Raw genomic sequence first — 16,330 nt, forward strand, 5'->3', positions numbered from 1 at the left:
GCCTAATTTCAGTATTCAGCTCATCAGGATTATATTCATGTGTGTTTATGTTAATTTTTATTAACTTTTCCTCAACCAGGGAACACAAATATATGCTGCAAAAAGAGGCTCCTTTGTTGACCTTGGAATTTTAGATGTCATGCAGATATTTGGTCGAGCTGGACGGCCTCAGTTTGACAAATTCGGAGAAGGCATCATTATTACAACTCATGATAAACTCAGTCATTACCTGACTCTTCTTACACAGCAGAACCCAATTGAAAGCCAGTTTCTTGAAAGCCTTGCAGACAACTTAAATGCAGAGGTAACCTTTGATTTGTTTAGAGAAACTAGCAAACTTTAAAGGATTGACATTATTTGAAACAAAAATGCAATATTGCCACACTTAATAAAATTTTCATTGTACATATTTTATTACTGTTAGTGTGTAGGTGTGTATGTTTAAGTGAACTGCTACATATGTGAAAAGGGGGGGTCTTTTACAAAATATAGTAGGTACTCAAAGTAGGATGGAGGGTCAAAATACCATTAAGATAAAACTGCAGCAACCCAGAATTTATCTTTTAATCTGAAGTGATTTTTTAGAGTTTAGTAGGTGTTCTGTGTAACTGAGAAGTAAAATCTGCAAAAAAATTAAACCCTGTCTTTCTGTATGTAACCAAATTCACATATTTGACTGCAGTGTAGGAGGAGTAATGGACTTGGCTTTAACTTTTTTTTTCAAAGGCACAAGACATTTTTTCAGCTGAAGTCAAGCATTTTAGCTAAACTTAAATGTCCAGTGACATAAAACGGCTTATCATTTTGAAAGATGTGAGGTTTATCTAGTCTATTAAGAATAGCCTTTTAAAAATGTTTGTTATTTTATCTACACAATTCTTACATATTTACTTATTTTATCTTTTCATCACTTCTGCCATTTTCCCATCTCTCTTTCTACCACAAAAAAAAAAAAGAGAAAAAATAAATGGAAGGCATACTTGCATTGGGCAGATATATTGCTCTCAACGATTTCCTTTTGACAATACTTAATGGTCCTGGAAATAGACACCTCTGAATATTCTCTAAGTGGACCTGGATGGATATTCAGTTATTTAAAATTGCATAGTAGCAGCTTACACATTAGCAGTAAAAATTTTACTTCCTGAAGTTGGTTGTGTAAGTCAGGAATATTTGTGGTTATTGTTCAGCACCACAATAAGTCAGGAGAGAGGGATCTGGTTTTGGGATACCATGTGCCTTTTCACTAGGGAAAAATCCAGCGAGATTTCATAGAAAAGCTTTGTTCTTTTTTTTGAGACACAGGAAGCAGACAGTGAAACAAGGGTTGGGTAGGCTTTCTTTCACAGCAGAGGAGTTTGCTACATTTTATAAAATATTAGGAAGTTAGTCTTTTTTTCTGATTTTGTGTAATGATAGTAATCTGAAAAGAACAGTGAACTCATGGCTTTAAAATTATCCCAGATTCCATTAAGTGATACAGTTACAAAAGCTGAAGATGCAGTCAGAATTTTGTTAATTACAGTGATAAATGATTGTTAGTAGAAATAGCAATGAAGCACAACAGTGTAGCAAGGGCATGAAAGCAACATATGTGACATTACTTATCCTCCTGTCATAACATGCAGGAAAAATTAGCACCTGCCAGATTACAGGTAACCAATACTATGAGCACTGACAAGGAGCTATTGTGTCAGCGTTTTTTTGGAAAGTAACTTTATCATTTCCTTATTATTGGAGTCAGTCTAAACTTCTGTGTATGCTGATTTGATCTAAGGTAGTGGAATTCTCTGAGAAAGATACAGATGGTTTAGAAGAAATTGTTAAGTTTATCTGGAGATGACTATTCCAATATGCTGCACCATTCCGGGCGAAAAAAATGTTTTAAAATATATGCTGTTGTATGATTAAGTATGTAATCTTAGGAAGCACATTCAATTTTTGTCATCTTCTGCCCTTTGGTAGTAACAAAGCACTGTATGGATACAAAATATATAGGTTTTGACTGATGTGTTACAGAAATCAAGACAAGTGTGTTGATGACCACTGACAACTCCATCACAGAGCCTGTTGTTAGCACCAGGAAATCTGCACTGATGGATAATAAGACAACATATTGTAGGAGCAGAATCTGCTTTCATTACAAGTAGTTCAGGAAATCCAAATGCTTATTCTCTAGTTGTAAAGAGAAACAAATTAAAGGCCAGAAGCACTGCTGAATTGTTTAAATTCTTAATTTGTTATGGACACACCAATAAGAAGGGCTGATAAAATGAAGGCAGCAGTTGGAAGTATGGAAAGACTTCATGTTTCCACAAGAATATGAAATTTCTTTTATCTAGACCAGGTCTCTTGGCAGAAATAGGTGGATGTTAAGAATGATTCAGATATTTAAGGTAATACAGCATATAATCCTGGGCATGCAATTGCTAAGTGGAATCCAGGGCCTTGAATTTTGTACCTAGACTTATGTGGTGCAGGAGAGAAAATCTGGGCAATAATGCAAAAAAGTTGCAGTATTTCTAGTATCCATATAAAAATAATTCTCTAGAAGCAGGAAATTTTCAGAGAGGATGCCCTTTTCAGAGGGCAAAGGAATAAATCTGTTCCAGTGAAAGGAGCCCACCAATTTTTCTGTATGCTTCAGGAGAGAACAAAACAAATCAAGATTCTATGACAGAGTTGTGAAGTAATACATGAAGTAATATGGCAAAAGATTGCATCTCTCCTGGGACAAGAACCAGGATGTTTTGGCTGCAATGAGCCAGCGACAGGTTTAGAAAACAAAATTATGTCAACTGGGTGGTTAGGCAGTGGAACTCTCTACAGGGATCTGTTTCTAAACAGAAAAGTACTTGAAAAACTGTCCACAAATGGAATAAAAATCCATGTAAAGATACCAAGTACAAAGCCCATACCTTTAACTGAAGACCTTGAGATGCAATAGTTAAAGAGTTGGGGAAAAATGTCTATGATGCTTCTTCCTCATTGCTGCATTTTTCCCTTCAGCACTTGCTGTTACCTGACCTCAGAGACAGCTGATCTTGATGCTTCAGTGCTTTTGTTCTCTAGGAGAACTACAGAGTGGAGAAACCTGAAATATATCCAACTACATTGAGCTGACACCAAAATTAAGACTTTGAATGTGTATATCAGCATGTCAGTCTGCTGTTAATTCTCTTCTGCAGATCTGAGGTTTGCTTTGGTTTTGTGGGGTTTTTTCCTCCTAAAAATTAGCAGAATAGTAAATAAGTGATGATCAACGAAGGCATGGAGATGCCCTTTTCCCTTTTTTGCTAAGATTTTGCCAGTGGGCATAATAGGATGCAAAAAGGAATAAAACAGCTAGTTAAGGTACTTAGTTGAGAAGAGCAAGTCTTGGGGCAGTTGACCAGCTGGCAAACAGAAAATACCTATGGCTGTCTTTTCTGGAAATACAGGAAGAAAGATAAGATCCAGGGGATGTGGTTTAATTAAACCATAAACTTTAACTTATCTGGGAACTATCATCAATAGCTCATACAACGCAGGTCACCATTCCTTCCCTAATGGTTTCCACCTGAAAGAACCCTCCCTGACAACCACAGCTGGACTCCAGCTTGTTTGCTGGGATGACTCCTTTCCCCAGAGAGCTTAGGAAATGATTTGCAGTGCTGGACAGTGGGCATACCTTCCCCAGGGTGTGTGCCTTCACTTGCATGTGCTTGCGATTTTCCTCTGAAGACAGGACCCGGTGGCTTTTTAAATCTGGACAAACCTCTTAATCTTTTGCCTTGAAAGAAAGGGTTCTCACAAGAGAAAAGAAATTCCTTCAGAGTCCTTCCCCAAAAAAAAAAAATCACTCACAAGCTGGATGACTGAATGGCTGATCTGGATATGGGGCAAAGCAGAGGAGATTCTGTCTGACTTGGGACAATTCTACTAGCATTAATTTTTTCAAAAGTTTCACAGGACTAAGACCATAGTCCTATGGGGCTGAAATAGTAATTTAAAATCCACTGGTTTCCAAAGGAAACAGAAAATTGCTTATTTGGTTGTAAGAAAGTTTCCTTGCTCTCTTACCTTACCAACAAATATTTTATATATATATTGAAATTTTTCTTTGTGTAATCATACTCAATTATACAACAATAACAGACAGTATATTTGTAAAAAAGGCACATGTATGTAAAAAAGAATGTATTATGCTATATAATATGTTCAGTATATATTATCAGTAATATTTTTATGCCATTTTCTAATCATCAGAAATATCAGAGAAAAAAAAACTCATTTTTCAAGAGCTGCCCCCCAAAAGCCATTCTACTTATATCTGTTTAATCTTTTTGCAAATCAAAAGCACTTTCTCTGAAATATCATTCAACTTGATAAAGTTTGTGGTGTAGCATTTGTAAAACAAAAATGATAATAAATGCTGCTAAGCACATTGCTCAATGATGGCAATGTCAGTCACTGCAAAATTAGTTAAAATTGTGGGATGCTGCTTATTGCTGTAATTTAAAATTCCACAGTGAGTTGGATAAAAATAGTACTTAAAACTGCATTTTGTGAGTGATGAAACACCATTATTACGTTTGAGCTGTGAAAAATCAAAATTGCTTTATGAAAACTGGTGCAATTGGACAATACAATGTCAAGATAGTAAATATTTCTGCTCACCAATTATTCCATCTGTAACTAAATGTCTAATACACCGTTGAGGAAATGCTGGGAACTTGGATCATTCATACTGTTTAATGTAGGATAAATTTTCAGTCCCTAAGAACTTTACTTGAGCACTAGATGGCAGCAAATATTTAGAAATTACTCTGTGGGAAGAATTGTGGGAAGAAGGAAAGCACAGTATTAGATTTCAGTGCCATATCTGAAACCCAACTGTATTTCACAATTGCTTTTTTCCTCAGTTTTGCTTTTAACTTATTAAAATTAGTAATTAGAATAGAATAGAATAGCAATAGAATCAGATATTTGAACAAATGAGGCAAATAAAAAGTAAGGCATGTTTTGTTTTGTTTTTTGTCAGACTTCATGGTCTTCAGTAACAAGAATATTATGTTTTCATGATTGTGAAAGTAGTTCTTGAAAATGCCGCTAGTGGACTATGTTTTTAAGCTCTTTCAAGTTCTGCACTGAAAGATATTTGAGTCATGCAAAGAAACCAAATGCTCCAAATAACTTGTGTACAAATCAAGTAATAGTGACCTGTGGGCTCCATTCCATGTTATGCCTGTAGTAGTCTGTGAAGAACTGAATGCTTTTGTAGCTACTTCAGTGCTTTATGTAGCTATTGCCTTGAAAAGCAATACTATGGGACTTCCCCCAATCTCCTTATGCTTTTGAACAGCAAAATACCACTTGAGAAGTGTGTTAAGCAAAGCCTAGGGTTACTCCATGCTATTAGACATTGATATTAACAAGGTTTTACTGGATTCGAGTTCACTCAAGGCAGATATGCCTTTCATTGTTATTTTTTACCAAATACTTATGTTATTTGCAAAAGAATGTCAGTATTGTCGTTAAGCTCTAGGTACTTCAGTCTGAACATGCATATGTACTCAGTTCCATAGGCTTTTTAAAAGTATTATTTCTGCCAAGTCACGTGGAAGATTTATATGAAATCCAAACACCAATAAAACAAAATTAGCTTTAAAAATGCAGTAATGAATCACAAAACTTTGGTAAGAGGGCCTTTTGCTTGTTTTAACAACCAGCAACAACCAAAAAAGGTTTGTTCATGGGACATGCAGGAAATATTAAGTTGTTCTGGTAAAATCAGGTTAACTGGAATTAAGCAGTAAAATGTTTCTCGTGAGTGTAACCAGTACAAAATAGAGCTGAAGTTATCAAGCAAAAATATGTGTGTGGTCAACAATTTGGTGATACAAGTATTGAATTTTCAGGAAAAAAAGTCAGTGCAAAAAATTGTTTGGTATACCTGATTTAGCTTTGAAATATAAATAAACATGTATATATATATATATGTGTGTATATAATGTGTATATATATATATATGTATGTATGTGTGTGTATATATATATGTATGTATGTGTATATATATATAAAATCTGTTAAATTTTGTTATATTTTGACTCACCAAAAATATAGCAGATACCTGTATGTTTGACTTGCAGCTACAAAAGGAGAAAACTATTTATAAAGACTGTGTATAAAAGAATTGCCTAGTATGAGGAAGAAAAAACCTAAAGATTTTTGGTATAATTTTGCTTAGGACCCAATGGTGCTTTCACATTGGCATGATGAAATGAATCTTTTAAATGTAGGTTCTTTTCTTTTCAAGTACTCGTCTTTAAATTACCTTGACCATATCCACTACAGAATAATTTTGGTTTGTCTTTTTATCTTTATAACAATCTTGCTCAATAATATCTTTTAGTTGTAAAAAGTGTAAGTGATGTATGAAAGATCATTTATGGTCACTGTATCTATAGTATTACGTCAAAGCAACCCATGTTATTACATGTTTACAAGATAAAGTTGCATAAATTGGTGAAGTTATTGTTTTAGGATTATTTCAAAATTATATGCATTCGAAATATCCCAGCACTTTCTTTAATCTTGTGCTAATACTCTGAATTCTATGTTTTTTCAGGCAAGTACTTATGTACAGCTGTATCATATACACTTAATTTTGTCTCTTCTCCTATTTCCAGATTGCTCTTGGCACGGTAACTAATGTGGAAGAAGCAGTAAAGTGGATAAGTTACACTTATCTTTATGTACGGATGAGAGCAAATCCATTAGTATATGGCATCAGTCACAAAGCTTATCAGGTATAAAATGCATTTTAAAAAAATCTGTAACCTGTTCTGAGTCTCTAATCCTTCCCTGATGTGAGGATAAATATTTGCTATTTCTACTTAACCTGACATCAGCAATTCTTTTAAAGTGCTTAGAAAAAGGAAGATATTTTCTGTAGCAGAGTGTTTTTAACACTGAATTATGAGGCCCCTTCTGTTCACATAAAAATACATTTTAACTGGTCAAGTTATGCTCCAAAGGACACCATTCATTCTTATCACACAGTTACTGTAACTTAGGCTGTTTTCAGTGTTTCAGTTTTGTAGACTAGATAGAAATGATGGAAGAAAGCATTTTTGAGTTGCTTGATTCCCACTCACCCCATCAGCTTTTGTTTTAGAATGTTTCCTGGTATAATAATTTATAAACTAGAAAATAAAATTTTTAATTGGGTGATATTTTCTATCATATGATTTATTAATTATAAGACTTTTTAATTAATTTGTTTGGAATTTTTTTGCCGTATTTACAAGCATTCCATGCTGTGATATGAATCACTGCACATTTACATAAGGGGTTTCTTTCAAGTTTTTTCCATTATCTGTAATTTTTAGGAAGATTAATAGTTTACAGATAATCTAAATATTATTACCTTTTTCTTTGTACAGCTGTTTATAAGCATTTAATGTTAACATGGTTAGACACGGTTAATTGAGCCTAATGCAGGGCAAACTCACAAGTGTGTGGTAACTGCAGTTTATTTCACATCAAGGATCCGTTTTGTGACTTCGTAATTTATTTTGACATTGTGAGCAGCAGTTTGTTGGGTCATGGTGACGTGCAGAGGTATATGTCAGCAGGCAGTTGTTTGATATTTTTTTGTCTCTGATAGTGGAAACTATCAGAGTGGAAATAGGTGTGTTGTTGCTTAAGGAAGGTTCTGCAGATACCTTTAGACCTCTGGTCATCTCAAATTTATTTTCTATAAAAAGCCGTATAATGCATTACCATATGTTAATATAACAATATATAATACAGACCACAAAGTAATAGATAAATGAGAATCAAAAATGGATTTGCTAGTGAGAAGAATGTTGTTGTCCCACTAATATAAATTCTGGGTTTTGTTTCACTATTGAGTTCTAGATTAAAAGAAATGTAACCATGGTGATAATAAGTGGTGAAAAAATCAGTAACTGAAATATATTTTAAAAATTTTAAAAATAATGAACAGGAGTTTCTCCCCTTCCCCCTGCTCTAGTGTTTCTGTTCAGCTGCTGAGAAAGTGAGGATTGTTCCACTAACCGTCTTTCTACTCCTTTGGATTTGATGTGCTAATATTAGACATTCATATTTTTGAGTTAAGGCAGTAACAAATTATATCACTGTGAAGTGTTACCCATTCATGTAGGAGCAAAACCAATGCAAATCCTCTTGTTTCCTAGATAAACCAGTTTTAAACATCAAAGCTTATGATGTGATAGAGAGAATATGAATGCTGTAGTGCAGGTATAAAAAAAGCTTTGGTCAATTAGACCATTCTAGGTATAGATATCCAATTTTCATAATTGGTGTCTTAGTGTACTTTAGTAATTGCAGTATGCCAATTTCTGTCTCTGTTTTCACTGACAGTCAGTGTTATCCATTCAGAATCCCTGTATCCCTCATGGATCACATTTCCTAGTTGTTTGTTGAGACTGAGATCATGCAAACTCACTCCCCATTTCCTTTCCACTGATGTTCACCACATCCAGTAATTATACTTCAGGGCACCCACACAATAGGATGCACATCTTTGGAACCCCACATATTTGCTCCAGGAACTTTCTGGGCTACACCCAGGAGCAGGCTACTGCAGGTCCACTGCTTTGATTTGTGATTTTTCAAGTTGTTTGCCAGAAATGCCAATAATGCCTCTTACTGATTCATGAAAATGGCCAAAATTAATGACAAGCAGCAAGAGAAAAAAAAAAGAGTGGAAGGAAAAAGTGGAGCAAATGCAAATGTTGTGTTAGTGAAGCCAGTAGTATGAATTACAGGCATTTTCTCATACTTCTTGCGTTCCAATTAATAGGTGCCTGGATTAAAAAACCTTCTTTGTCTATTTTCTCCTCCTTTTGGTTCCATTCTTTGGTGTTCCCACAGTTAAGCAGAGCTTTTTACCACCATAAAATTTATGTCTAGGTATAAAAATTAGAGGAGCTTGTGCCCAACATTTCTCTCAGTAAGTTAGAGGAAAACAGTGTGGATAAAAATGTACTTTATAATGGATAGTAATGTACTTTGTCATGTATTCTTAAATTTCCATATGTATACTCCAGACCTGCTCAGTTTCTTACTGTGGACATGCCAAGGCTCATTTTTAAGAGAATGACTTAAAACTGTTCTAGACTGGATCCTTTATTCTGAGGATTTCTAATTATGCAAGTTCAACAAGAAAGGTCCTAACCATGGATTCTCTAAACTCAAATGTTGTTTCGCAGTTTTTTCAAGTTGGTGACCTTTCCTTTAAAGTTAAAACTTTGTAAAAAATGTTAGCGTGCTGTTGCAGCCTCAGCTTTTATGGAAGGCAAAAGATTGGTGGGTACTTTGGACTGCCGAAGGAATAGGGAGTTATTTTGATTTTTTATTAATTTTTCCCCCACTATAGTTTTAAGAAATATTGAACATCTGGCATCTAGATCACTTTTTTTTGACCAACTCTGCTCTGAAATCTGACCTCAATGCATGACTTACTATTGAGAAAAGAAGTCTAGACCTTTGCCATCTTAGCTTTTGACTTGAAACTAAGGCAAGCCATAACTAAGGAGAAACAGCTTCAGGGTAACTGGCAACTATGGAATATTAGGAACTAGTCTCCTGCTGCTTTGTGGAGATGACTATGTTTGTCTGCATCTCACTGACCATGAGATGATGTACTTCTGCACAAAGGTGAAACTGAATCCTGGCCCAGGGAAAACCAGAGCAAACCAAGGCACAACAGTTCTTAAAGCCTGATCCTTTTTGCTGTCTTGGCCGTGTATCTCTGTTTCAGATTTACCCAGAGAGCTGGTATGACTTATTCTGTAGGAAATCTGAACTATACACGAGCCCTGAAGTAAGAATACTGCCTGTGGACTAGAACAGTGTTTCAGTCCTTAAAACTAATTACTGCTTGTGTAATTAGAGCCATATCTCAGGTGCACATACAGCAGAAGGTTAACATAACTATGAATCCCTTTTCACTCATCCCTGTCAGTGTGGGTATCCCAGGTGCCTGGTGTGGAAACACACAATTATACAGCAGTCCTACTCAGATGGGAGTTTTGCCCAGCCTTTTATGTACTAATAAGACAATGTGCATTATTAGTAGGACAAAATGTCCAAGTTCCTGAACTTTGATATGAATAGAAGTGATGTTGGGTGCAGGAAGCTCCTTTGTGTGCTTTTAACATGAATGTTACTGTACATCTGTAACTCACTAATTAGAATATCCCAATTAACCTACCAAAAGCTTTTGGGGATGTTAAAGGTTTTTTCCTAGGAAACATTTAAGCTATGCAATTTGAAGCTTATTCTATTATCTATGCAATTAAAGCCAGCCTCATGTCAGCTACACAGGAAGGTATATCTTCAGCCATTTTCATCAACAGAAGGTGCCAAAAGATAACATGTTTTTTTAAGTGATACAGTAATGATAATTTTATAAAGAATATGTTATCATTAAAACATCTTTCAAATTTTTCAATGTAAATTTGTTTCATAATCGTACTAGATTTGTTTCATAAATAGTATTGGTCTCCATTGTAATGATAGTCCCAAATAATTGTAAAATAAATTTTATTCTGATTATTTTGTCCTGTACATACAGGTTTTGGTCAGTAATGTCAATATAATTGTTATTAGTGGGATCGCAAAAAAATTATGACTTAATAACTGTACCTTCATTTTATCAGATTTTTGACTTTGTGTGACTAGATTACCTCAAGAAAATTATATAGAAGTATTAAATACTTCTTTTATGCAAATAAATGTGTGTGTTTCATGTTTAGATGGATCCAGGTCTAGAAAAGCACAGAGAACAATTGGTGATTGAAGTTGGCAGAAAACTGGACAAAGCTCGCATGATTCGCTTTGAAGAACGGACTGGCTTTTTTTCTTCAACAGATTTAGGCAGAACTGCCAGCCACTACTATATTAAATACAATACTATAGAGGTAAAAGATGATGTCCTGTTTCTGGAGGGTTTTTTCCTTTTTTTTTTAACATATGCCTAAAATAGTTGTAATATATTACAGGATATGTAGCTGATTTGTTCACTGTATTTTCAAATCATGTTTGCTGAAATGGGGGGAGAGGAAATAGGAAAAAGAAAGAAACTAAATATCAAGCAATACTGAAAATTTAGACTCAGTGTGAGGTGAGATTTAAATTTCTGTAGTCTTTTTGACTTGTTGTAGAAGAATTATAAGAAACATTTTGATATTTATGGTGTGTGCAACCATTGGTACTTGGCAGCACATTTCACTGTAGTGTCTGATAACAGATGACCTTCTCTGGCAGAAAGTCCTGTTATGTTGACAACCTTGAACAACTTCTGGCACTGTAATCAGATTGTGTTGTAAACATGTTCAAAATTTTTTAGTATTGGAAACTTGATTTGATGTACACAGTCATCTTAAAACATAAGAATAAGTGTTTTTCTTGAATAAAAGCTAAAGACTCAGCATTAATAATTTTGAACTGTATTCTGTCACTGTATATAATTAGTCTCACATATTTATTCAGTCAGATATGTCCTAGACTTTTTTTCTTAAGTGGCCGCGTTGCATGGCTCTTGATGTTGGAGTGGCCAAGGCACTGGGAGAGATTGTTTTTCTGAAACTGACAAGAAGTCATTATGGAATTTGTTCCTGTTTAAATTGCATCACCCCAGTCTTCCAATAACTTGCATTTTAGCCTTATATGCCTTTTAAACTCTTGGCTAAGGTTTCTTTGTTTCCTGCTATATGTGTATTTTTATTTTCAGTGACAAATCAATTCTTTTTATTTTTAATAGACTTTCAATGAATTGTTTGATGCTCATAAAACTGAAGGCGACATTCTTGCTATAGTATCAAAAGCTGAAGAGTTTGAACAGATAAAGGTAAAGTTAAAGAATTTTTTGAGCAAGACACTTCTGTAGAACTTAATAAATATTGTCTACAGACACACGTTTTGTTAAATGCTAAGCACCATTATAAAATGTTTTCTGAGTAAACATAATACACTCTCACTCAAATTTGTACGTAGTTCAGCTTGAACTGTCGTGCACATTTAATAGCTAGTTATGGACCTTTGAGTAATTCTTTAAAATGCTTTTAAGAACTTTTCAGCTCTTCAATTATTAACAGGTGAAGCTAAGTGTCCATTTGAATAGTGTGCCGAGGGATGAGATAGTTTCTCTGCTTGAAGTTTAAGGCATTATTGGATGTCTCCCTGAACAGTTTGCTTTATCAGGAATGAGGCAGGACTCACGGAAATGAATTCTGATATATTTTCTGCAGGGAACAGTATTAGATTGGCAGAACGATAAATTCTCATAAATTCAAATCTGAAATCTAGAAAGTTGTCGTAAGAGATTTTACACGGGCTAGAAGATTACTGCTGTATTGTACTCAGTTCAATTCCAACCTCCCTTTTTGCCTCCCGTGTGGGTAGGACACAAGGCAGTGCATTCCAAGCTGGCATGAGCTTGTTTGCCCATGCTTCCATCTCACAGAGGTACGAGCCAGGCTCCACAGGGTTTGTTAGCTTGGGCTCATTGCCATTTTACCACAATTATACAACTTGCAGATCAGAGCTGGCTCTCATTCACCTGGCTCTGCGAGCTGACAGCGTGAATCCCTCACCATCTACATATTTACATATTTGCACACATTGTCTGGGTATTACCATCTCTTTATCTAATGGAGAAATTCTATTTTGTTGTAATCTCTTCTATTATAGAAGATAATAAGCAGTGAGGTTTCACAGTCATACATGGAACATTTTCCAAGCTAGAAGGGGTTTTTTTATGACAGTGATAATGCTTGACTAGGTCTAAATTTAGCGTAATTTAATATTTAAAAGGAAAGCATATGGAAAATATCATGTGATATGTTTCTATATTTTTAATAAAGTTAGTAGTGATGCTTCTTGACTAAAGCACAGTTTTTCTAGTTTACTTTCTCAGATTTATATGGTATGGCATCAGTGCAGTCATTTCCAGATTTTTGTGATTCATTTGCTGTGCAGCTCTGAATGTTAAAATGAATAACTGGTTTTCACAAGAATAGCTCAGGATTTGCCCCTCTGTGTGATAGAAATTGTGACTTTTGATAAATTAATCACGTTTCCATAATGCCTTTAAAAATTCTGAATTTTGAGATATGTAACTCACCAGTAGCTGAAATACAGATCTGGATAAGACCTGTACTTGTGCTGTGCAGGAGCAGAAAAAATTATCAAAAATGCTGTTGTAAGCAGAGCATAGTATTCCCCTGAAAGTGGAGTCATTTATGATGGTTCTGTACTTCATGTCTTTCTTTCCTGTGGGACTAGTCACTAGAAAGTTGGGGATTTTAACCCAATTGTCTTAGGGTCTTTTGTATGTCAGGTAGTCAGGTCCAAATGAAAATTACTTTCAGATGGTTCCCTGCAGGGACCAAACATTTACCCTCTTCAAATAAGTTTTACACTAAGACACTATCAGTAAGTCAAAGAATATGTAGATTTATGCTAGTTTTGCCATGTAAGGGTCATCAGTTAGAATGTGAAATGTTATGCATTATTCAAACCATAGATATTAATATTTCTTTACTCATATTAAGACTTAATCTTATTAACAGTGGAAATTTTAATATGATGAATCATAGTACTTCACAGTTTTGAGTTTAAAAATGTATTATATCACATGCAAACTGTGTAACTATAATGAGTACATTTAATGTTAATTCAAGATTGCCCTAATCCAGATGGACAGAAGTTTTACTCTGGTCAAATAAAAAATAAAATCTCATCAGATGAAGGATGACAAGGTCACAAGATTCAATTTTTGTGGCATATCAAATTTTTGTATGTCAATGGCAACCTTAATAGATGGTGGTGAATAACAAAATGTAATTGTGTCCCTATTAAGATAGTTTCAATTATGGTCTATTAGCTACATTGTGGAATATGTGGGTTTACTGCTTTTTTTTCTTCTTTTTTTTCTCCTTAAAACTAGAGACTCCATTTAAAAGTAATATAACTATGTTATAAAGAAAATTTGATTTCAGTGTAAAAATTTTCATCGAATTGCTTCAGCCTCTTCATAATGTATAATTGTGTTGTAGGTAAGAGAAGAAGAAATAGAAGAGCTAGATACCTTACTAAATGATTTCTGTGAACTTCCTGCTCCAGGAGGTGTGGAAAACAATTATGGAAAAATTAATATCCTCCTTCAAACATACATTAGCAGAGGGGAGATGGACAGCTTCTCCCTTATTTCAGATTCTGCATACGTTGCACAGGTAAAAATAGTATTTTTACTTATTTGTTGCTGGCTTCTGCTGTTTTAATTCTCCCAAATATTTACAATTATACAAGTAGGCCCCAACCTGCATCTTTTTTGTGCATTTTTGTGCAAGTTTCTTTGAAAATCAGAGCCTTGTGTTTGTGCATGCATGTGAGCTATAACACTTGAGTAGAAAAGTTTTGCAAAAGGCTATCTTGGGAGACTATGGCAGTTTTTGTTAATTATGAATGCCCTTTTTTGTTTGTAGTACCCATGTAATCTTATTCTATTTAGTTCCTCTAACTGTGATTGCACAGAAATTATATTCTCTAAATTTCAGGGTTTTCTTCTAAATATGAAAAACTGTTATAATCTATTTTTATGCTTTGTGTGTTTTTATACTTCATTCTGCAAAACATATTTTGTGTTTGATTCGCATACCTTGGTTTACTCACGAAAGATGTGCTATTGTAATTCTGTTGCTGGATGTAAACTAGCAAAAAATGTGCAGATTGACATACCAGTCAATGTATTTGTTTGTTGGCTTCATTTGACACCTAAAGGGTTGATTGTAACACAGCATGTTTGGTTACCACACATAGGCAGGTACAGAGGGGGACATGACACAGAGATCTATTTAGCCAACTGTGAACCCAAAAAATGGTCCCTTTTAGCCAGTCTCACTCTCACTCTTGTTTTCTATATTTAATAGTCAGCAGAGATGTTGCATGGAATTATTTTTGTCTCATCCTTACAAAACTGCTTTGGAAAGAGTTAATCTATAAGTTGCATTTAGTTGGTGCTAAAGATGAGATTTAAATATTCAAAATTATACATAGTCTTTAGCAACATTTTCATAGTAGTGTAACCTTTTTCAGAAATGTTTGTATTTTGTAGTACGGATGAGTATAAATGAGAAAATGCTGAATTGATTGTACACATCATAAAAATTGTGGCACTTGCACAGCAAAATCATTTTCAGTAGGATCCTTTTAATCTTTGCTTTCAAGGCAATTGCTTTTATTTTCTTTCTCATTTATAGCATGTTTAGTGAGGCAACATGGTCTTCTTCTCAGATCTTCATAAACTGTACTTGTGGAACCAGTGCTACAAAGTGTGGGTTTTTTTTTTTTTTAATTTGGATAGTGACTATTAAGAAAATTTTTCATCCTTTCTAAGTAAGAGCAATGTGCTTCTTTAGTAACATATGCTTCCTATCATAACCAAATAATTTTCTATTTTTTATTCCTGTTGGCATAGCAGAGCCAGTAGGGAATGATTATATTCTATTCAATGAATCAAGAACATAATTCCTAATCCAGACATAGTACTGGTAGGGAAAAAAAAGCAAAAAAGCCAAAAAGAAAAAAAAAAGCATAGCTTAATAATGCAGCTTGAAAAGTTTATAAAAGGAATATCATAACTTAGGTTTTCAGGATAAGATTGATCTCATTCGAACTTATGTTAATAATTATTTTCCAAGTCCAAAGCATATTTGTACAGTTTGGTTATACACTGTTCTCAGAATATAGTAAATGTTTTTAAACATTCACTACTGTTAAGCTTCTGTGAAATTCAGTATGAGATGGGATGCTATTATAGAAGCATAAACTAGAAAATAACAAAACTTGAATTTCCATATAAAGTGAATTTGCAGGTGTCTGTTATAGGGGGGTACATTAAGTGAATTTGCTTCAGAAGTGATTGATGTACAATAAATTTAGAACTCCATAATGTTAGCATAACTGTGATCAAAGTTCTAGGGCAGACCTGACACTACAATTTTAATTGGTTGCACATGTTTCTTTTCATAATTTCAGAATGCAGCCATGAGGTAGTTTTGCCACTAGACAGTGATGGAAAAAATAGTTTTCAAAAATGTTTGAAATCAGTTTGAAAAGAAAAATCTATTGTTATGGTTTGTCAAAGATGAGTCTATGGGATCCTTTTCATTTTACAAAGAATATTGAGAGAATTACAACAATTTTGCGCTTTTTTCCCCCTTTTCACTTTCCAGAATGCAGCTCGTATTGTTCGGGCTCTTTTTGAGATTGCCCTGAGGAAACGTTGGCCTGC

General features: G+C 34.4%; 1 protein-coding gene across 1 annotated transcript in view; it reads left to right on the plus strand.

Moving 5' to 3' along the window:
* ASCC3 (activating signal cointegrator 1 complex subunit 3) overlaps positions 1–16,330 on the plus strand; it is a 236,942-nt gene that overhangs the window by 138,015 nt on the left and 82,597 nt on the right. The window contains 6 exon segments of the mRNA XM_031064101.1: positions 80–304; positions 6,672–6,791; positions 10,791–10,955; positions 11,798–11,884; positions 14,094–14,270; positions 16,272–16,330. The exon segment at positions 16,272–16,330 is cut by the window's right edge and continues 1 nt beyond it. Of these exon segments, the coding sequence (XP_030919961.1) occupies positions 80–304; positions 6,672–6,791; positions 10,791–10,955; positions 11,798–11,884; positions 14,094–14,270; positions 16,272–16,330 (833 nt within the window).

This window comes from Geospiza fortis, unplaced genomic scaffold, assembly GCF_000277835.1.
Source record: "Geospiza fortis unplaced genomic scaffold, GeoFor_1.0 scaffold1628, whole genome shotgun sequence".
In the NCBI taxonomy this organism is placed as follows: Eukaryota; Metazoa; Chordata; class Aves; order Passeriformes; family Thraupidae; genus Geospiza; species Geospiza fortis.